General features: G+C 33.3%; 1 protein-coding gene across 3 annotated transcripts in view; it reads right to left on the bottom strand.

Annotated features, from left to right (window-relative positions):
• The window catches only part of NKTR (natural killer cell triggering receptor), a 54,198-nt gene that overhangs the window by 16,008 nt on the left and 15,547 nt on the right, over positions 1-22,643 (bottom strand). For 2 of the 3 annotated variants that reach the window (XM_044680858.1, XM_044680780.1), the window contains exons 2-9: positions 21,646-21,720; positions 20,176-20,283; positions 19,239-19,283; positions 17,380-17,467; positions 6,477-6,506; positions 5,725-5,870; positions 4,212-4,437; positions 3,515-3,670 (exon numbers count right to left, since the gene is read on the bottom strand). In XM_044680858.1, coding sequence (XP_044536793.1) covers positions 3,515-3,670; positions 4,212-4,437; positions 5,725-5,870; positions 6,477-6,506; positions 17,380-17,467; positions 19,239-19,283; positions 20,176-20,283; positions 21,646-21,720 — 874 coding nt within the window. Of the gene's footprint in view, positions 1-3,514; positions 3,671-4,211; positions 4,438-5,724; positions 5,871-6,476; positions 6,507-17,379; positions 17,468-19,238; positions 19,284-20,175; positions 20,284-21,645; positions 21,721-22,643 lie in introns of those variants that run through there. The other variant, XM_044680932.1, reaches the window with a different exon arrangement.

Genomic DNA, 22,643 nt, shown 5'->3' with positions numbered 1-22,643 from the left:
ACTGTTTTGAATGTAATACTCTGATGCCTTTAGGACTAATAAAGTACATGAATAGGCATTATGCTATATTCGGAAGAGCTTTGGGTTTTGCTTGGAATCAGAAGGAACTTGGTTAAAATCCTGACTTTGCCATTTACCTGGGCAAGATTTCTTTACTTCTCTGAAAGCAACTAAGCATAACAGAAAGAACAATAGATTTGGAGTCAAAAGACTCAAATTCAAATCCCAGGCCTGCTACTTACTATATGTGTAATCTTGAACAAATCATTAGTAAATTAATTTAGATTACAAAACAAATTAATTTCTCTGGGCCTTATTACCTCATCTGTAAAATGAAGGGATTAAAAAGAGCCTCTAAATATCCCTAATAGCTCTATATTTATTATCCTTTATACCTCAGTTTCTTCATCTGAAAAATAAGGATAAGAATAATTGATTTCATATCTCAAAGGCAAATTTAAATGTGAATTATCTACCTCTATGATAAGGTGTCCCAAATCAGAGCAGCTACTTCATAGTTATATGTTTTGGGGAAGCTCAGGGGTTTGAGAATCAAGCCTAGAAATGGTAGGTCCTGGGTTCAAATCTAACCTCAGATACTTCCTAGCTGTGTGACCCAGGGCAAGTCACCTAAACATAATTGCCTAGCCCTTCCCATTTTTCTTTCTTAGAACTGATACTTCATATTGCTTTTACAAACAATTTTAAATTAATATACCCAAGAATGGTTCCACCCTCTTTTGCAGAAGAAAATGCAGTATGGGCTTTGTGACAATGCCATTCTCTTCCAGATTTGCTTTTGTGGTTGTTAGCAAAGATATTCAGTTATTCTATCCCCAATTCAAATTTTTAAAAATTTATTTAAAATTTTAAGTTACACATAGAAATAATTTTTGACAACTGTTTTGTGACATTTTAAGAATCAGATCCCTGCTCCCCACGAAGCCCCTGAGTAACTAGTCTATTATAGGTTATACCAGTGTTTTCATGCAATATATATTGCAATATATATTTCCATATTGTTCATGCCATGACAGAAGACACAGATCGCACATACAATAAAAATCTCATGAAGGAAATAAAAGTGGAAGATGGCATGCTTTGATCTGCAATCATACTCTAACAGTTTCTCCTTAAGCTGTAGATAGGATTTTTCATCATAAATCCCTTGTGGATATCTCAGAACTTGCTTTGCTGATAATAGTTGACTCCTTCACATCTCATCATTGTAAAATATTTCTATTACTGTATGTACTATTCTGATTCTGCTCACTTTACTTTACATCAGTTCATATAAGTCTTTCCAGGTTTTTCTGAACTTATCTTGTTTGTCATTTCTTATGGCGCTCCCAATACAATTTAATTAAACCAGCATTTACTAAATATAAAACATGAACCAGCATGTGTTAGACAGTAGAGTATCATTATGGATAAGATACAAATCAGTCTGAAGCACAGGGCATGGCATATAGAAGTTACTTAATAAACAAATGTTTGTTTCCTTCCTCAAAGGCCTTATAATATAAACAGCAAGGGAAGAAGGGCAGAGAAACTTGGACAAAAATAACTATGACACAAATGAAAGTTGGAAAACTACAAAGGAAAGAAAAATCTGAGGAAAGCATTACTTTCGTTCTGTAGTTAGAGGAAGAAGTATTGGGAGAAGGCAGAAGAATAATAGCAAGTAGTCTAGTGGGGCTAAGGTACAGAATACATGACGAGAGGGAGCATGAGTTGCTCTGAATTGGGGGAAGCAATCCTCACCTCAAGTCTGTCTTGCTTTATCCCAGGCAATCACAGCAACCTTCTAGAGTTGGCTTTCTTGTAGACTCTGCCAATTGGCACTACCGGTAACTCCCTACTCACACCCCTACATACACAGATAGAAATTAATCCTCTCTGATTAGGGTTTTTTTCTGGGTCAGAGATCTGAGCCTTCCTCTCAATCTTCTGGATCTAGCCCACTCCAAATTGTGCTTCATCTCACCAGGGTCTAGCCAGAATGGATATCATCTTGCTGTCTGCCCTTCTGTCAAAAGCCTGCCAGTCCCACCAAGATCTCACTTCCCACTCCTTGTTCAATGAACAATAATGAAATCAATGATTATCATTATCATTACTATTTAAAAGAGTATGATAAGGGACAGCTAGGTGGCTCAATGGATAGAGAGTCAGGCCTAGAAACTGAGAGGTCCTGGGTTCAAGTCTGGTCTCAGACACTTTCTACCTGTATGACCCTGGGTAAGTCACTTTTGTGTGACTTTTGTCTAGCCCTTACTGCTCTTCTGCCTTGGAACAGATAGCTTAGTATTAATTCTAACACAGAAGATAAAGTTTTAAGTTTTTTTTAAAGGCACTACTATACTACCTTATGGCTCTGCTGAAATACTCTAACCTTGCCTAACCTAAAGGTCCCTTTCTAGTCACTGCTCCGTAATTCTTGTTTAATTTCCTAGTATAATGTAAGCAACTTAAATACAACAGAGGCCATCTCATTTTTTACTTTTATCTTCCATGTTGGGCATATAGTAAAGTGCTTAATAAATCTTTTATGATAGGATATGACAGAAAAAAATTGATCAGAGCCCAAGGGTTTATAGTTTTATGGTAAGACAACAGGAAGTTATTTTAGATTTCTGAGCAAAGGAACAATTTAAAAAGTACCAAAAAAAAAAAAAAAAAAGATTACTAGGTGGCTTTGGGAAGGGATCAAGGGACTATAAGAGAGATAAATAAGAAATAGGAAGACCAAATAGGAGGCTAGTCTTAGTCTAATTTCTTATAAAAGATGAGGTCCTGAACTAGGGTTGTTGCTGTGGAATCTGGGACTATGCAACACATTGCACAGGTAGCCTTAAGAAACACAACTGTCGGCCTAGAGACAGGAGGTCCTAGGTTCAAACCCGGCCTCAGCCACTTCCCAGCTGTGTGACCCTGGGCAAGTCACTTGACCCCCATAGCCCACTCTTACCAATCTTCCACCTATGAGACAATACACAGAAGTACAAGGGTTTAAAACAAAACAAAACAAAACAAAACAAAAAAAAAAAAGTGAAGAAACACAACTGTCCAATGAAGGCAAATAGGGCCCTAAGAGAAATGAATTAGCTATAACTTTTTAAAAAAAATAACAGACTGGCAAAATGGCTGGCAAGACAAAGAAATCTGTGGCACCAAATTACTTTTAGCCATGATTTTTACCAATTTTACATTTTATTAAAATTCTAAGTTGTTTTCAACTATTAAATATGATTCAAAGCTAAAACAAATTAAAGCTTTTTAGTCATTAATCTTCCTTGTCTCTTTGGGGATGATTCTTTTCAAACAAGTGTTATGGAATATTCCTAAGGAGAAACAATGATAGTGATAAGAGTAAGATACCTACCTACACCAATTATCTGTATAAAGAAAATCTTAAACCCTCACCCCTCTAAGGAGAAGTAGAAGAAACTATACATGAGTTAAAGGGCTTCACACAACAGAAAAAGACCAGATTAAAAACTACTCTACTTACGGTTCAGGTTCCACAGTGACAACTGGCATATCTCTTCTTAATAAGAATCGATTTTCAGGTACTGGAGGGATCTCTTCTGGACGAACTACTGGCTTTTCCCTTTTGGTATTTAAATCCACTAATCTTTTTTCACTTGTATCACTCCTCTCAGAGTGACTTAAATAAAGCAAATAAAACCATCTTCAATTAAAATGCATAAAAATTACATTTTATAAGAAAAATTCATATGAAGTGTCATATGTTAAAATAATGCCCAACTACTGTATAATAATATAAGCAACTACAAATCACAAAATTTGACAATAGCTCTCTTAAAGAGCTAAGTTATGTATATCCTTCAAGTGCCAAAATTAATATATTTTCCCTTTCCTAAAACAACCAAATCAACCCAGGCAAGATAAAAGAAACATGTACATGGAAATAAAAAGTGATCTCTAGACACAGACACACTCTCTCTCTCTCTCTCTCTCTCTTCAGGGTTCTGAAGACTTTTTTCCATCTTCGAACACATGAATCTTGATAAAATGTGTCTGGGATCATTTCTCAGACAGATTAACGATCACAAAAATACTACAATTCATCAATGTATGAAATGACTCAAATTTTCTGACCTACACTTATCTGGATAATACTTCAGATACCTGGATTTTATGTCCCTGCCCATCACATTTCTCAGCAATCTTTGATTATCACTTACCCTCTCTGGTTTGATGACTGTTTAAGTCTCGGTTCCTCTTGTTTATTACTCTCCTCCTTTCGTCTCTTTTTAGAATGTTTTACTTTGATTCTCCTCTTGTGTTTTCTTCTTCTGCTTCTCTCATTTTCAGCTTCACTGTCAGAGGATGATTCTGAAGAGGAGGATGAATTGGAGGAAGAATCTGAGTCTTCTGAATGAGTTGATAGCTTCCGTTTTTTCTCCAAAGCTTTTAAGAAACATTAACAAAATGATGACAGAGTTAGAACGCCGAGTGAAAAATGTGATTAGAAAATTGTATAATTAAAGTAAAAAAACTAAAACTACAGACACAATAATAAATAGATCTTCTATGGCTGAGTAAACTAAAGTTCAAAGCTATTCATACCCTTGTCTTGTTCTTTCAATTCCCAAACAGACTTAGAAATAAGTATGGATAAGAGTATGTGTATCTGTGCATGAAGTGATAAATTAGCTGGTTTGTATTCTTTTAAGTTCTTGAATATAGAAGAAAAGGGAATAAAAGGATGAATACAACTAGTGAAAATAGAGGAGTAATCAAGCTTCATCCAACCTGCTATTGTTATCTCTCAAAGGCAAGAATTCATGCAGAGCGCATACACTACCAAGACAATCTAAACTTCTGCATTAAAAGTGAATCCAAACAATTCACATCTTAAAACACAGCCCCTAATTTGCTTTGGAAGAAGGAGAAGCAGGGGGAGTATTGATTCAAAGTATCTAACAGTTTTCTATCTCAGTGTTTCCCAAAACATTGGGGCTTGAGAAATAATGACACTTCCCCAACAACTGTGGCATGAAAGGTATCTGTGTTTATACATGCATGTATATGTGTATAAATATACATATATACTTACATACATATACACAAACACATGTGGCAGCAACAGAGAAAGGGAGAGTAAGGGCAAAGTTTAGAAAACACTGACACAAAATGGAAGAGATTGAATATATTTCTATGCTGAAAAGTTACTGTCCAAATGTTGATAATTTCATATTTACCACTTTAGAGAAAAACTAATGGTAGCAGAAATAATTTCTCACAGAACTCTCATGAATAACAAAACACCCTAAGGACCCCATGGAACCTGTTCTTGGCATTGTTTAGGTGAAATGTGCTTTTTTGCTTACAGATTTGGAATGATGTTCCCTCATCAAAAGGACACTAAGTTAATTTGCCAACCAAGTAAATACAGGTGTTCCAAAAGCTCTGACAGTTTAGAACACCAAGCATATAACCTTATCTTAAGGTAAATTTTGTTTTTATGACTGGGAAAAATATGTTTCATTGAATCCTTTTGGCTATTAAGAATTTAAATCTTAGCAAAACAAAAACAAATCCCAAAATAAGCTTTTTCAGTGCATCTGTTCATAGTTCTTTATTCTACCGTCACATACCCTCTACCTCAAGATCAATGGAAAACATTAATATTTACTTCAGCAACTTATTTTAGGGGACCATAAAGGGGATGAAAGACAGTAGAAAATCTCTTACTATCTTTTGCTGATTTTGTAACAAGTACCCCACAATCAATAACACGAACATCTGCATAAGGCCGGCTTGCTGCATCAGTTTTCAGGTTTTCAATTTGTTCAATTACTTCAAAACCAGAAATAACCAATCCAAAGACAACATGTACACTGTAAATATAAAGTTCAAAAAAGCATTAGTTAGGTAACAATGCTAATAACTTTAAAAGTCTTGCTACTAGATACCTACTTAATATGACAATCTGATCTTACATTTAACTGGTAAATAGAATCTAAATCTAAATCTAGAATCTGTATTAGTCTTCTAAATTAGTATTATATATATGCATATATGTACAATATATGTTATCAAAGTCAAACGTTATAATAGATATGAAGTGCTCCGAGTTTTACAAAGCAAAATATTCACTAATGTAACTAATGAGGAGGTCCAATATGCAGTGCTGAAGAAATTTCTGAACAGGGTGTTAAGAAACTCACATTCAAGCCCCAGCTTTGCAATTTACTAGTAGCTAACTGCCCTTGGCCAAGTCATTTAAACCATCTTTAAAAGCCAATTCACTGACTACATGACTTTTCCAGTTATAACACTCTATGATTCTTTGGAGACCAAAAAACAAGAACATAAACTAGAGAGTCCTCCATGTACAAACTGGGATCTATCCCACTATTTTAATAAGAGCTCACTAATCAAGGCACCTCAGTTTCATTCACCTACTCCAACATTACAATGCCAATGAAATGAGTAACTCTTACCCATCCAAGTGTGGTGCAGGCTTTGTGGTTCTGTTTAAGTAAACATCAACATGGAGAAGATGGCAAAACCCAGGCATTCAGATGAACAGTGTGGAATGATTTAAAGCGAATGGTGTAGAAAACAAAAGAAGTGAAGATAAAGAGAAAAGAAAAAAAACCAATTATTCATTTGACAAAAAAAAAAGCCCTAAAAACTGTTACAGCATCCATTTAACTGATAAAATTCAAAACTTGAGATTTAACATTATATTGAATTATAGATTCAAATTACCAAAAGAAATGTTTTTAGGAAAAAAATACATGTATAATACACATTTGATTTAGACTCATGTCCACAAACACGTGTGTGAAAAACTACTTAAGACAATGAGGATAATTAAAAATAAAGAGTTTAGCATTTGCCCTACAAAGGGTTAAAAGCACTATCAATATTTCTCCAATGAATTTAAGTGATTCCTCCTCTATGCAGACTATTTTTCCATGCCAAATCTGTGGTTTAAAAAAAAATTAAACAGTGAAATCCATCCATACTAAGCCAGCCTCAGGGAGATTTTGACAGCACTGTTCAAAGAACTTTTCAGCTCTCTTCTTTGCTTGGCATTCACATTATTAGCAGCAAAGGTGAAACTCTGTAGAGTTTAGTATCTTATGAAAATAATGTGGGGGAAGCTGTCAGGGAGTTAAAAAAAAAAATCACACCTAGACAGCGCATGGCCCATCACATATGACACACTTCTGGGTCATGGAAGAAAAACCGAATACTCCTTGCAGTATCTCAGGCTCATGCTATACAAGTCATTATGGTCATGAAAATTTAAAGATAATCTATTTACCCTGTTGTACTACACAAAACTTTGCATCGTATAAGTGATGCTAAAAACAAGATTCTGTAAAACAACAGGAGATTAAAAATTCAAAATTACACTTCATGAACCTTTCAATAGTTACTTGGAAGAGATACCATGCTGCACAAAAGTTGTAATCTTTTTAGCTTTTCCCAAGTGAATTTTCTTAATCACTTTTCTGAAATTGTAAGGTTTATAAATTAAAGAAAGAAAAACCCATAACTTCTATAGCAGCAACAAATCATTATTTCTAAGTGCTGTCTTCTCCATTAGACCCCTAATTTAAAAAAAAAAATTGTCATGATCATGCTCACAGTCAAATAAATCCAGCCATCCAGAAGATGTTATTTAGTCAAAATTAAAATGACAGCTAAGGAAAAATTCTCAGAACAACGACAAAAAAAATTTAAAAAAAGATCAAGAAGAACCTCTTTTTACATTCCAAAACCAAAATTATGCTTGGATCTCTGGGAACTAGAAACTCAAGCCAATGTGGTTAAAAAATAAATTTAAAATACACGCAGCAGAGATGCAGAGAACTAGTGATTCACAATAAAATGCTAAGATCATCAACTAACAACAGGATACTACTTTGGACAATAAACACTTTTGAGCATAAGAATGTTTCTATTATTACAAATCACCAAAACATACTCAAAATGGGAAAAATAATTTCTAGGGAAAACTACTGTTATATCATGAGATAGATGTAAGAACACTCAGAGAAACACTAGGTGAATATTAGGGACTACTACGTAAGGGGAAAGGGCAATAGATACAGAAACTATTACCATGGAGAATTCTGATGATGATGTAGCTAAGATGCCCTTTTCTCCTCTTCCCCTCCCTCTATCTCAGAATCCCCTCCCACAATTTTCATAAGCCATCTCATGTTGGACAAAAATTAGAGAGTATTCTAAAGTAAGGTAAACTTGATTCTTTTATATATCACTCAACTCTTAAACATAATGGCAAACAAGTTCACGGCAAAGTTTTTGGAGGAAATGCTGAAATAACAGCTTTCTAACTCACACCAGTACTCTAGTGATCAAATTCTTATGCTCCAACTAGAAAATGGAATGGCTGTGACACATTCAAGTTTTAACTGTAATTTAATTGAGATAGAAGGGGAAAGCAACGAGGTACCTGCACTACCTACCTCACAGGATAAACCTTAAAGTGCTATAGAAATGTAAGCTAGTGTTAGGGTGAGGAAAACATTATTCAGAAAGCAAAATCAACTATCTTTCAAAGAACTTCCTTCAGTTGTCCTTCAAAGCGTAGACACAGATAAATTTCAATTGCATTAATACTTCAGAACATAGAAATGCAAATTTGTATTTAAGGGGGTTAAATTATTTAACAAGAATACTGAAATTTACCTTCAGTCTAACTAGCAACAGTCAAGAAAACTAATGTAAAACATATTTTTAATGCCCAGTCAACATTTCCTACATTTCCTCTTTGGGCTTTAGCACAAAATCTGGATAAATGGCTGAGGAGACAAGCCAAATCAACTAAAACAAAAAAATCAGGTATGTTCAAAACTAAAATGGGCAAAGAACTTTTATCAACTAACCACACTCATGTTTCAAAAATCAAAGCTTAAAAAATTGACAATTTTAGGAAGTCCAAATTGATTATGGAACTCATATCTATTCTAAATGCACACAAACACATATACAGAAAAACAATTATTTTTTAAAAAGCATTTACCAAAGATCAAAACACCTCCATACATATTATTCCCAATTTCTCAGGTTCATTAAACATGGGTTATTGGTTTTATGTAAAATATATTTATGCACTAAAGCGATTTAATAAACTCATTATAGTCATTTTTTTCATTCATAGGAGCTTAGTGGAAATAAGCCACTGAAATTCAACATTTCATTTTATTGGATTAACCAGCTAGTGATTATCTGACATGTATTGTGGCCAAAGTTCATTTTCTGATCAAGCAAGAGGATTTTTTTATTATTAAAAAGACTCAACATACTAACACAGGATTCAATGCACATAACAATATGATCAAAAGATAAAGGCAAAGACAGAGAAAGAAAGGAGAGAGCCTTAGAGTAATGAGACATTACCTTTGGAGCGCACGGTGTAACACTGTTTCTGTAAATTTTACACAAAAATGGCAAGAAATAAATTGTAATACATTTTAAGACAAGACTGAATCTATGTTTTAATATCAATACAAATTTGAAATTAATTATTTTCAAGTTTATGCAAAGCAAGAAAGCTTTTAAAATGGAGGGCTCTAAATTTTCTTTCACACACAGGCTATCTGTAAAAGCTAGATTAAGTTTTTCTGAAGCACTATATTGAAGTGGGAGTCTGCTCAGAGCCTTTAATACTGCAAAGATAACAGTATCAACAAACCCTATTTATGAAACTCTGTAAACACTTCTTTTCCCAAATCCCAGAAATTGGCTGAGACAATTGGTATCTTTCTTTATAAGGGTACAATATTGTCAATACAATGCTAAAAAAATAAATAAGTAAAATCCAAAAGCCAGAGAGCAGTTTACTACCATTCTAGCAGTCTAAAGCCAAAATTTCAATGGAAAATTTGGGTTAGATTGTTCTAAAGAAATATTCAGATTGAAAAGGAATTTTTACTAATGCACTTCATCTGTTGAATAAGCAGTGTTCAATGCTTATAAAGCTCAGCAATTTTGAAGTCCCACATCACACTGGCCCATGACCAGAAATCAATGAAAAAATGAATGTCACCACAAACAGGCAGGACTGTGCAGTTGTTTAATCCAGAAAATAAATTGATCAAAGCCCCATCTGGAGCTCAAGACCATCTACTCTCACTGGATAAAAAGAGTGGGAGAGATGAAAAACATTCTAGAGTGGTGGGGAACTTCTGGCACCTCAATTTAATTTTCTGGTCCTATTTCTGGCTCCTATCAGCATGAAAGTTAAGTAGTCCAGCAAAGGTGGAAGTAATTTTCAAATCACTTGAAAAGCATATAACACACAGCACTGCTTTTGGCCAGTAGAAAAACAAGCTACACTTAATGTACCAACCAGCTGACCAATTTCATAGTATTGAAAAGCTAAACAGAGCTATTTTTGCATGTTCGTGTGAACAAACAAACTGTCTTATTTTAAAAGAATTTACTTCAAAAATTAAAGCAGTGGAAAAACTCTGGCAGGGGACTTGGCAAACACTGATCTTGAACCATTTAATAAACTGTTTCTAATTTACTTACAAAGGCATTTATACATAAATTAGTGCCTGCCAACAAAGCACATTAGAACTCTCAAAATAAATGGACATGTTTTTATATAGAAATGGCAAAAAAAGTCTGAACAATGAAAAATCTATACTCATCAGGAACACAAGATTTTCTGATTCTAGGTTTCTCAGAAAGTAATAGAGTAACACAATTAAAGAAATACTTTAAGCCAGTCTAAACTTACCTTTAAAAGTGCTATATTTTCCATTGTTCCATATCCCCTCTAAAGCCACAGTAAGCTAATGTCAGAGGTCCCAAATAGTTTTAAAACAATAATGCTTGTGCAAAAGATCACTTAAAATCACTCTTAAGAATTACCGAATGTAACTGGGTAGTTAATTTTTTTTAAAAGCCTCAAAAGTAGAAAAGCTTTCTCTAACTTTGTTTCTAGTTTTAAAATAATGCATATCAAACTATCATTAGGGAACAAAGTTTTTCCAATGAGCCACTGAAAAAGCACTTGGCTAACATAAGGCTACAGAAACTCTTAAGCAACATTAAGACTGAAGGTCAGTGGCCAATTGATATTACAACTAACAAATAAATGGTTCATAATTTTGGTTTATGGAAATAAATGCCAATCCTAATAAGTGGCATTAGAATGTATTTGTTAGAAATAAATGCTAGAACTTCAGTTGCTATTTTAAAAGGTTACTCTTATCTTTTCACAAATTCAGGAATTAGAAAAAAAGCCAATTCTTAACTGTTTTGATATTAAAAATATTGTTAGAGGCTGGTGAAGACCTACAACAAAACATTGCTGCCTCATCTTTCCATTTGCTCATCCAAACCCAGAGTGAGCCCTTTTTATCAGTCTACTTAACAATAACTACTCAGCCAGGAAAAATGAACAAGCAAAATTCAATTTTAAAATTATCTAAAACACATTCTAGAACCTCTATTTTAGTGTTTTCAATTTTTTTAATAATCATATTACTGAGTTTTTAAAGATACATCAAACTTCCCTCTCAGATTCAAATGTTTCCATTTGCCCTGAAAAAGCAATGCTTTCCCTCATATTTTCTTATGTTACTGTCCTATAACAAACTTTTCAAAAATCCTATCCAAGTAACTGCTTTCTGCCATTCCTTTTTTTTTTTAAATTGCAATATATTAAGGTCTCAGGAGGAAATTTGCAATACAAATAGGTACTACTCTAAAAAATACTTTTATAAGTTATTTAAGGAAGCAATTACTAATGATCTTCATTTATAGAGTCCAAAGTCCCTCTGCAATAATATTGCAAAAGAAAAGTATTATCAAATCTATGGAAATCAAAAAAACTGAAGTTAATGTTAAAAATGGTCCTGCATACTTATCTATACAATAGTGTTTGCATTACTGTTATCAAGGTGTGTCATTTTCTGTCAAAGGCCACAATGTCTAACAGTTCCTCAGGGAAGAACTTTTCCTCCTAAGAACTTCAAGTCTTCAAAGTCAACAGAAGAATTTTGACCTCATTGATCTTTGTACTGACCCGGTGAGGAAAGCAGGGACAGAGGTTCCAGAAATCAGCCAGAAAAGTCAAGTGACCTAGGCATAATCCCTGGTGAGGATTAGGGGAGAACTAACCCCAAGGACTAGAGAGAAAGACAGAGAGAGGAGAGACATAGAGAAAACGAGAGAACATCTCCTGGTTTTCTCCCTAGACTGCACAGACTCCCATGAGTTGAAGAACTTAGAACACAATTAACTTGTACAAAATTATATACACAATACTACTGTCTATCTTTTACTTTTTTATTAGTATGATTTTTAAAAACCCTTACCTTCTGTCTTAGAATCAGTAATGTGGCAAGGGCTAGGCAATGGAGGTTAAGTGACTTACCCAGGTTCACACAGCTAGGAAGTGTTGAAGCCATATTTGAACCCAGGACCTCCTATTTCTAAGTCTGATTCTCAATTCATTGAGCCACCTAGCTGTTCTACCCCACTGTCTTTCATTTAAGATATCATCATAAACAAACCTCCTTCTCTCAGCTTCAGATGAATAGACCATTTTACAAAAAAGATAATGAATATCTGGAAGCCAAAATGAAGGGTCTTGAAAAAAAATTTTTTTAAATAAGTAACAAGTATTTCTCCCTAGCATCTCTTCCATTTTCCTTTGCTCCCTTAAGGTCTTCCAACTAATTAAAATAGGTTCACTGGTACAGTAAATAGATAATAAAAGTCCAGTTTGTTACATATGGAACATTTGGACTCTTGCCTATCAATATTTTCCAGAGTAAAATTTCCCATAAATGACCTGTTTTTCTCCAGCTATTTTTAGGTCCTTATATCTTTTTTCCTCTATAAAATAAAGGGATCCACTAGATAACCTCTAATGTCACTTCTAGCAATAACAATTCTAAGATTCTATGATTACTATTTATTATGGTTTCATTTAGATCATTCACTAAAAAAAAAGAAAAAAGGCAAAAAAAGTAGTTAACTCTTTCATCCAACCTAGTAAGTCACTGAATTGCAGCAGATGCCTTGAAATATACCAATTTCCCAAGTTATAATTAGGATTCTAACCATTAATACATTAAAAACACCATTTATATAAAAACTCCTTAACTGTAATGCTTTGCTAAGAATCACTATTTCCTCAGGCAATAATATTTTATCAGTGTCTTGCTATAGGTTTCTCAGCAACAAAATTTTCACAAATAGGAACAAAAATTTCAGAAAATAACTACAGTTATTTTAAGGAGCCTAATTTCAGGGGGTATAATATTCCATGAATTTCTCACTAAGATTTAATGTATATTGAGAAAAGAGGGAAGAAAATAATGAAAATGTATAAAAGAATCTACCTGGAGATTTTCAGCTTCTACACCTGTTTATATACCTGTTTATAATGTCACATTACTCTTTACACACTTCCAAGCTCCCTGAGAGGACCCCAATGTAAAAGGGCTACCATACACAATAAGACACTACCCTTGCAAAATCATCTTAAGGTCCCATTGGAAGCCTTACAAAATAGATCATGGAATCTCAGGGCTGGAGCTCCAAGGTCACAGTCATCTAGAATTACCTTCATCCCTCTTATAAAACATCTCACAAGTACTCAAGTCTTTTTGAAAGATGTCTTTCTACTAAGGAGGAACCACAACTCCCAGGCCACCAATTTGCTTTTGGCTATTTAGGAAGTTTTTCTTTATGCTCAACTAGAATTTGCCCATCTGAAACTTCTACTCATGGCTCCTAATTCTGCGTCTGGGGCTAAGCAAAGCAAGATTAATCGCTCTTTCCCATTACAGGTGTGAATACAACTAAAAATGTCTCCTATGATGTCCCCAGTGCCTTCAACCAATCCTAATGTAAGCATAATCTTGAAGCCCTGCTCCATCCTGGTGATCTTCTAGTGGACGCTCTCCATTTTAACAATCTAGCATCCTGACTAAGACACAGTAGCCGAATTGAATATATTATATAAAAGACTCCAAATGTGATTTAACCAGGGCATTTCCCAGTTAAGACTATCATACCTCCCTAGTCCTGGACACTGTATCTCTCAAAATGTGGCCTAATTTAAATAAGCTTTTCTGCCTGGCATATCACATTACTGAGTAATATGAGTCCACAGCACACATTCCTCTATAATTCCCTAAAACTTCTTCATTCTGCAAACTCTCTGTAGCCCTTACTGATTGGCTTGTCTCTCTCACACTCCCCATTTTTAAGCAGGACATTCAACTCAGCCCAACCATATCATCATTCCTAACTCTTCTGGTCTTTCTCATTCATACACCTCTGATAGATACCTTTATCTCCACCCTATCCTATACTTTTCAGCTTCCTTATATGTCTTCCCCCACTATAATGTAATCTCTTTAATGGCAGGGACATTCTACTTGTATTTGCATTATTAGTGCTTAGCACAGTTCCTGGCACATAGTAAACATTTAAATAAATGCTAGTTGACTTGCTGACACCAAAACTCCTAAATCATTTTTCAAAAGAACTTCTAGTTAGCTAGGCTCCCCTATTTGAACCTATTTGTCTGACTTTTCTTTTGTCCCCAATTCAATTTCATCTTATTCGTTTTGGTCAAAAAAGTGGTTAGCAGCTCTTTTTTCTCTCAACTTCCAGAATCTCTGGGAAGAGTTATCACTAACAAAGACTAGGGCAGAGCTGGATGAAATAATTCCAAATTTATTAACTATAGCATATCTATCCTTCCTAAAAAGAGGATATTATTCTTTTTAAAAAACCTGAAAACTACCAACTTTTTGATAGAGTTTAGGGTTCAACAGACTAATCACAGATTCAAAATGTTCAATATACACTCTCCTTTTATAGGCACTATTTTCCATTTGTATCTACCCATTCAGATTTTTCATTGGTGAAACATTTTCCAGCATTAAGGGAAAATATTTCAATTTAGGAATTGTGAACATTGCTTTTATTGTATCTTTTCAACCAAAGAGAATGGTTTCAGTTCATATGAAAATAGCAGACAGACATACCAGTTTAAGAATATGGTGGAGAAAATTGTTATGCAATCTGGCTCAATGACTTTTATGACTCCCTTTGACTCTAGTCATCTTTTCAGAACAAAAATAATAAACCCAAAATAGAATAGCTACTTTTTTTATCCTCAAAATTTAAACTTTTGATTTAGGTCATTTAAGTGCCACCTGTGTGGTTAATCATTAAACACATACACATACATACACACACACTTTAGTGTACACAAACACATACCTTGAGTTATCTACTAAGTATGTGAATATAGATTTCTATATCTCTCTACATATGCATATATTACACATACACACATATATGAACACAATTCTACATATGCCTATATATCAGTAGCTTTGGAATGTTATTGGTTTGTTATTAAGTAAGATCAAATAAAAGTCAGGTTGTCTCTGAACTTTAAAATTTCTTCTTAATCCTAATTTGTCAAGATATGAGGATTATAAACTATTGGGCAATATATATGAATATATCTTCCTGAATCTATAGATTTATACACATACACCTGATTTTTATTTGTTGTCCATATCCAACATCTCAAAGGAAATTAAGCTGGGTGAAAAAATGGAATATTTTTCATTTCAGTTACTTTTCTACCTAAATGTTCTTCAAAAGGACATAAACATTAGATATATTATAATCAACAAGTAGAATTTTTTAAAAAGAGTCTCTTGCTATATCATTAATTTTATGTTGGAATTAATAAATTTAAATTTTTTGAGTTTTTAAAAACAACCTCATCAAAGTATAAAGATAAGTGGCTTGCTGTTTTTAAAGTTTGAAATTTACTAATCTGTGAAAAGGGAAATCTAAAAGAAACTTTAGAGCCCTCAGATGGTAGTTTCTTGACCGATGAATAATTAGTTTATCATGTTCAGAGTTCAGATAAGCTTAAAAATGGAAATCTTAACCTCAATCAAAAGCAGTTATTAAAATAAATTGATTCCAAATAACTAGGATTAGTTTTTCGTCTAAATTATTTTCAATTAATTTACTTTGGACCCTCAAATAGAGTCAAAAGAAACTATTTGATGTATTCCCAAAATACATAATATACAAGCCAGGATTTTTTAGAGTATCTTTCTAAATTGACCTTCCAACTATTGATACAAAACTAAAATTACTTCCATTTTGTGTTTTATTAGCTTTCCATTTTTTACATTATTTAGGTATACACCTAAAAATGTCTCTTATCTGAACTTTTAAAAAATTATGCAGGAAGTCTTTTTTTCAGGCAAAGATAAAATGTAAAATTTTTAATGAGTAATTTAATCTTTTGTGACAGGGAAGCGCCATTCATTCTCATCCATTCAAAAAAGATGGCAAAGAAAACTTTTTTGTCTAAACCACTGGGAATACATTTCTCTAGTCTATGTATTTCCCAATAGTGAGGTTTACTGCCAATGTAAAGCACCAAACTTCAGGTTATATAACTTCCTTTTACATTCACACTATAAAAGTGACCAAAAAAAGTTTGGGAACTTTTTTAAAAGTAGAAATGGAATAGGAAATGTTGTAGACAACCAAACAACTAAAATGAATGCTGCAGGAATGAGTTCTTTTTTGTGTGTAAAAGCTTTTGTTAGGTTTGGTTTTTGTTCCAGTGATATGAAGTTTCCTGAATACTACAGTGAGGGTAGATGGTTATAAACTGGGGCAAGTGTTAAAAAGGAAATACCAGCTGTACTGGATCAATTCAAATAATTATGCAAATGTAACACCCTGTTTGAATATTTTTAAGTGCTTTTTAAGCAATCAGTTATATTTATGCAAGAAATAGAAAATAATGGCACCTCTGAGACCGACTCAAAGAGCTTCAATAAAACAAAAAAAAATCACATTTCAAAACAAAAATACACAACAATTTACTCAAACTTACTGCATGCTTTGCCTCGTGGCACATTTGGTCCTCTTCCATGAGCAATTTCAAAACACTGGGCAATAAATAATCTGGTATACATTTTGTGTGTATTTTAATTTGGTGGCTGTAAACTGAGCCCCGCAATTTACTTAGACATTAGAGTACCTAAAAGTCAAAGCCAATTTCTTTTGTAAAATGACTTTAAAATGTTTTGAAGAAACAATAAGCTTCAAATTATATCTTTATAAGCTCCATTCTTCAAATCCAGGATAAATGCTGAATGCTGAGACCATTCCAGCTAGACATTACAATTACTGTAACATTCAAAATGGGTAGGCAGGTAAAAGATTTCATAAAAACTAAACTGATAAAATTCTAACAAAATTGGTTTAGCAATACCATCTTTCTCATGAACAGCGCTTCTCTGTTTTAGAAAAGCTCGGCTCTGAAATATGCCTACTCACATGAAAAACTGGGAACCATTGGTATGTTTCCCTCGATTTGCCATTGACAAAAGGAACGCTCTGTCATGTTTGAGAACAAAGTTTTCATCTGTTTGAAGAAAGAACAGGTTAGTCAGTCTCTAGTTATAAGTCAACTTTAAAGTGTAATTTTCATAGTAATATATGGAAAGTTAAGGATGAAATTCTTCTTCTTGTCAGTATAGATACTCGACTGAATACTTAAAAAAAGAAAATTAAGTCTAATGAAATAGCAAAAGTTCAAACAACAAAAAATAGGTCCCCAAAATGTATTAATTAAAGCCTTGAGGGGAAAAAAAAGACATATATTTAACACTTTAAAGAAATCTTTTTTACTTAGAACCTGCTCACAGGAAGATATACCTATCAACTGTTAAGGAAAGCCAATAAACAAAGGCTATGAAGCTATTCTATTGCAAAATTCTTTTTTTTCTTAACAGTGCCAAATACTCTTGCTTAACATACCTAAATGGGTTATAGTTGAATATACATATTTACACATTTATTTACTGAACTCCTAGATATGTATTACACTACATAAATGAATTCAAATTAATATTGTGAAAGATGAAATAAATTAAGTGGCAGGGACACATCTAAATTATGGGTGAAAATAGGGGTTCCCTCTACTCAACAGGTCTACAAAAGTTGCCAATAAAACCAAGATGACAAAAGTGAAAAGATATACTTAAACAGAAATAGGATCAACTTTAAGAGACAAAAGCATTTGCCATGGAGAGAAATTTACTGTCATAGCCAAATGGAACCATATAAATAAATCACCTACTGCAATCTTAAAGGGCACTGAGAAAGAATCTGGTAAGAAGCACTTGTATAGGTATTCTAATTAAAGACAACTATTCTGCACATTTCTTCATGCCTCCTTAAAACATTCATACAAGCATCCTTCTTCAAAATAAACATTTGGTCATAAAAATTCATTCAACAGAAACATAGAGTACTTTAAAAATAATTACCTTATGAACAGGCTTCTGAAAAGAGTAATAATCCAATTTTTCAAAAGAAATATACAAGGCTATTATAATAACACTGTAACTCTCATAGTTTTGAGACCTGAAACTAGACCCCCACTACTAATTCTTGCAAATTTCTTTTCTAAGGCATTTTTGGAAAAAGGCAAAATGTAAAGTTACATTTTTAACAGCTTTATACTAACACTAAATAGCTATACAATTCATCACATATTTTTAGTAACACAAAATAAAACATACAAACCTTTGGAAATGAAAGGAATAGCACATTTTAAAACAAATTTGTTGCATGTATTGAAAAAAGTCACTAGGCTTTTTTTTTTCTTACATGTAATTGACAACCATGAAAAGAAAAGAAATCCAGACAAATGTAGGTATGAAATCATATATACAGAATTCTCCACACCTTCAAGCAATCTAGAAATCCAGCCATCAACTGCCCCAGGCTGTCCATAAATTTATTAGGAAGGGTGCAAAGGAAAAAAGTTTGAATTTGTGTTACTGAGCTTCGTTCTCTTACCTTTTCATTTTGCAAAAGACCACATTCTCTATAAACAAAAGAATATGTTGACAGTTTTAGGCAGGAAGATAGGAGTTTTCATGAATAAAGTTGCCTAACCTCCATGCTGAAAGTCATGTTTAACCAATAAAGTTAGCCTTAATTAATCTTGTCAATTAAAAGTTAAATATTACAGTAAGTTTACCCCAAAATTCATGCAGATAAAAGTATTTTCATGCAAAGTTAGTTTCATGCAAAAGATGAACTATTAAACTTCTCATTTAAAGTCTAGGAATCAAACTTGCTTTATCCCAGAATTAAAACAAAAACCATAAAATATTAGGTCTTACCTTTAAAATAGCCACCATAAATTGACTCTCCTCCTTTTCCATTACCTGTAAAATATGGATTATATTAAGTAATCCTGAAAATTGTTGTTAAATTTAATCTATGCAATTCTTTTCAAGGAGTCAGTCTTATAGTTCCTTTATTGATGGAAGGCATTTCCAAAAACGTCTATAACATTATGAAAACCATTCTGCTCCAAAATCTTTTCAACTTAACTCCACAAAGCAAGATTCTTTTAATTAATCCTAATCTCAAAATAATCCTGTCATAACAAATATTATATTTCAAGAAAAGCTGTCCAACATTTCAAAAAGTAGTCAACCCATTAAAATAGCAGAAAGCATAAGAACTTAAGACAGTACCTTCAGAGTTAAAAAATCATTGCATTTGAAGTAAAAAGACCTAAATTTGAATCCCAATCCTGCTCTTCTCTACCTATGTGGCCCTGAGCAAGTCACTTACTCTCTTCAAGACTTAGTGTTCTCCTCTGTAAAATGAGGGGGCTAGACTAAACAATGGCTTCACAAAACCCTTGGAAGTTCATGACACTGGTTATTCAAGGAGTTTGTGCTACAAATGCTTCACTGGCACCTCACGAAGTAAATAATTGCTTATGAATATTATGAGTATTGTATTAAAGGATTTGTGGAACAAAAAAGTTGGGAACCAATGGTCTAGATGAAATTTGAGGTCTCTTCCATCTCTAAGTAGATGACACTATGAAATAATTATATTAACTATAAATCAATTTCATGAAAACAAGTTAGGATTTTCTTTTTTTACACATCAATGTCTAAAAATTAAAAAAGGCATTCAATGAGCATTTATTGAGTACTATATGTCTAGCATTAGTCTAAAAATCTGGGTAAGGAAAATAAACGATGAAATATTCTAGAATCTAAACAGATGGAGTGTGACAAGCATAATTTTCAGCTTTACCTTCACTGAAGTCCCCACCCTGAATCATAAAGTTTTTAACCACACGATGGAATGTAGACCCTTTGTAACATAACTTCTTTCCAGTTGTTTTCCCAAGGCCTTTTTCACCTGAAAAAAAGGTTATTGCTACAAATATATACAAACACAAACATACATATACATGTATATGTAATTTTAAGGGATCAATTATTTACTGCGGAGGGCTCTACATTCCCAGGACTAGATTGAGAGCACAGTGGGGAGATCCAAGCAAAAGTCCAGCCCTAGCCCTCAGTAAGCTAACATTCTTTTTAGAGAGATAAAAGTACACAGGAAAAAAACTAAAGAATTAAGTATATTTAAATATTAATCTGTATTTAAAGAAAAGATAACAAATACAGAGATTCAAAGAAGGACATGATAAAAGGTGGATTAAGATAGAATACTGAGATATGAGTTGGTTTTTACAAGACAGGTACATCACTATGTTTTGCATCATTAGACAGGTTGATTTCTAGCTGTGTCACTTCTTAGCTTAATTAGAAGCGAGTTATCTAATATTTCTAAACCTCAGTTTCTTCATCTGTAAGGTGTGATATCTGCATTTCTTCCCTTATAAATCTTCATGGCTGGAGAAATAGGAGTTATTTTTATTATTATTACTGAAGATGAAAAGAGGTTATAGAATGCACAAAGATAGGAAGGAGTACATGTATAATATACTCAAGAAATAGTGAATGAATGTACCTTTCTGGTTAATACAAAGGAATCAAGAGAAAAGTATGGAAATAAGGATAGATGTATAAATTGGAAAGCAAATCCTAAAAGTACTGAAAACTAGATAGGAGTTTATACTCAAAAAGGTGATGAGCCACTGTACTGTAGATTCTCAAACAGGACAAAGATATGACCAAAAGAATATTTTAGGAAGATTATTTTGGCAATGTTATGCAGGACAGACTAGAAAGAGGAAATCAGAGAAAAAACAATCTGAATTCCATTATAATATAGGAAAAATGTGACTGGGGACCTGTATTAGCAACATGACTAATTCAAGATTTTTATAGAAATTAGTAATATTAGCTTGTGGTTTATAGAAGTTGAGAGAGAAACAGAAAAATATTTATTAGTTTTTTTGTCTACATGCAATATATATTTTACCATATGCATATACACACATAAAGAGTGAAAAAGAGGCAGGCAGGTCATGATAATGAAGAGCAATAACTAGATGAATAATTCTAGATTTTATGACATTTGGAAAGCTGAATTTAGTCAGAGACTAGAAATGGTTTACTTAAACTACAGTAAGTGAATTCTATTTTTGGAGCATATTTTTTTAAATTGCTTTATGTATAAAGGAAATTTTTTTTTATCATCTAAGAGGGTAGCAGTCTTATAGCTTTATTTTTTTATTCCCAAAATAATGGTCTCCCAGTTTTATTGTAAGAAGATAACTTTTCCAGAGAAAATATTTAATACTTCACTTACCTGAGCATAAGCAAAGGAAATTTTTGCATGTCTTTGGACATATGTCCGAGAAGAGCTGAAACATAATGCGACCAACTAAAAAGAAAACACATGGAAAAATAAATTATTGTCAAATAAATTTAAGATACTTTGAATATATCCAATGATACTTGTTGCAATAGAAGGGAAGGTTCAAATAGATAACTAAAATCCACAAATAACTCAAAAATTTCATTTTAACTATTTCTTTCAACTTCCCCAACACAGCTGAACATTAAAAACAAACCAAAAAAGGAATTATATTAAATGGATCTCAACCACATCTGCTGTGACAAAATATAGAAAATGAGAGCTTTGTGAAGAAAGAGAGCTAGATCTAATTTTATGTTTCAATTCTTTAACTTTGTAGAAATGGGTCTAGAAGCAGGTTATATTCCTTGGCCTGCCTGACAGTATCCCATCACATATCCTACCCTGGCACACCCTCACACTAGAGGGATAATCAAATATAAAATCACAAAAAGAGAGCCCAGTAAAGGAAGCAAAAAAAGTCAGGAGGAGCTTGGGTAATCTAAATATTCCAGAATACTCCTTCTGAGTCAACTCTCCCCATAGATGCCACACGTATTTGTGGGTGTATAAGCCCCAGGTTTAGGGAGAATGTTTTAAAGCTACTATTCTTAAGCTTGGAGTAAAAAAAACCTGAGTTCAAATCTAGTTGCTAACACTAGCCATGCAGACACTAGCCAAGTCACTTATTTCTGTTTGCCTCAAGTTTCCTTATCTGTAAAATGAGAATAACAATTGTACCTACCTCATATGGCGGTTGTAAGGATCAAATGAGATATTTGCAAAGCACTTTGTAAAATCCTAAAGTGCTATATAAATGCTATTATTAGTGCTGACCCACATGGTTATACCTGGAACCTGAAAGCTGTCACCATATGGAGGATCCAACCCACTAATGCCCACAGAGGGTATTACATACTGTTTTAGGAATTAATGCATTAATACATGAA

Source organism: Gracilinanus agilis, chromosome 1, assembly GCF_016433145.1.
Source record: "Gracilinanus agilis isolate LMUSP501 chromosome 1, AgileGrace, whole genome shotgun sequence".
Taxonomy (NCBI): Eukaryota; Metazoa; Chordata; class Mammalia; order Didelphimorphia; family Didelphidae; genus Gracilinanus; species Gracilinanus agilis.
Note: the sequence above shows the minus strand (reverse complement) of the source record. Positions and strands in the feature narration are given on the sequence as shown.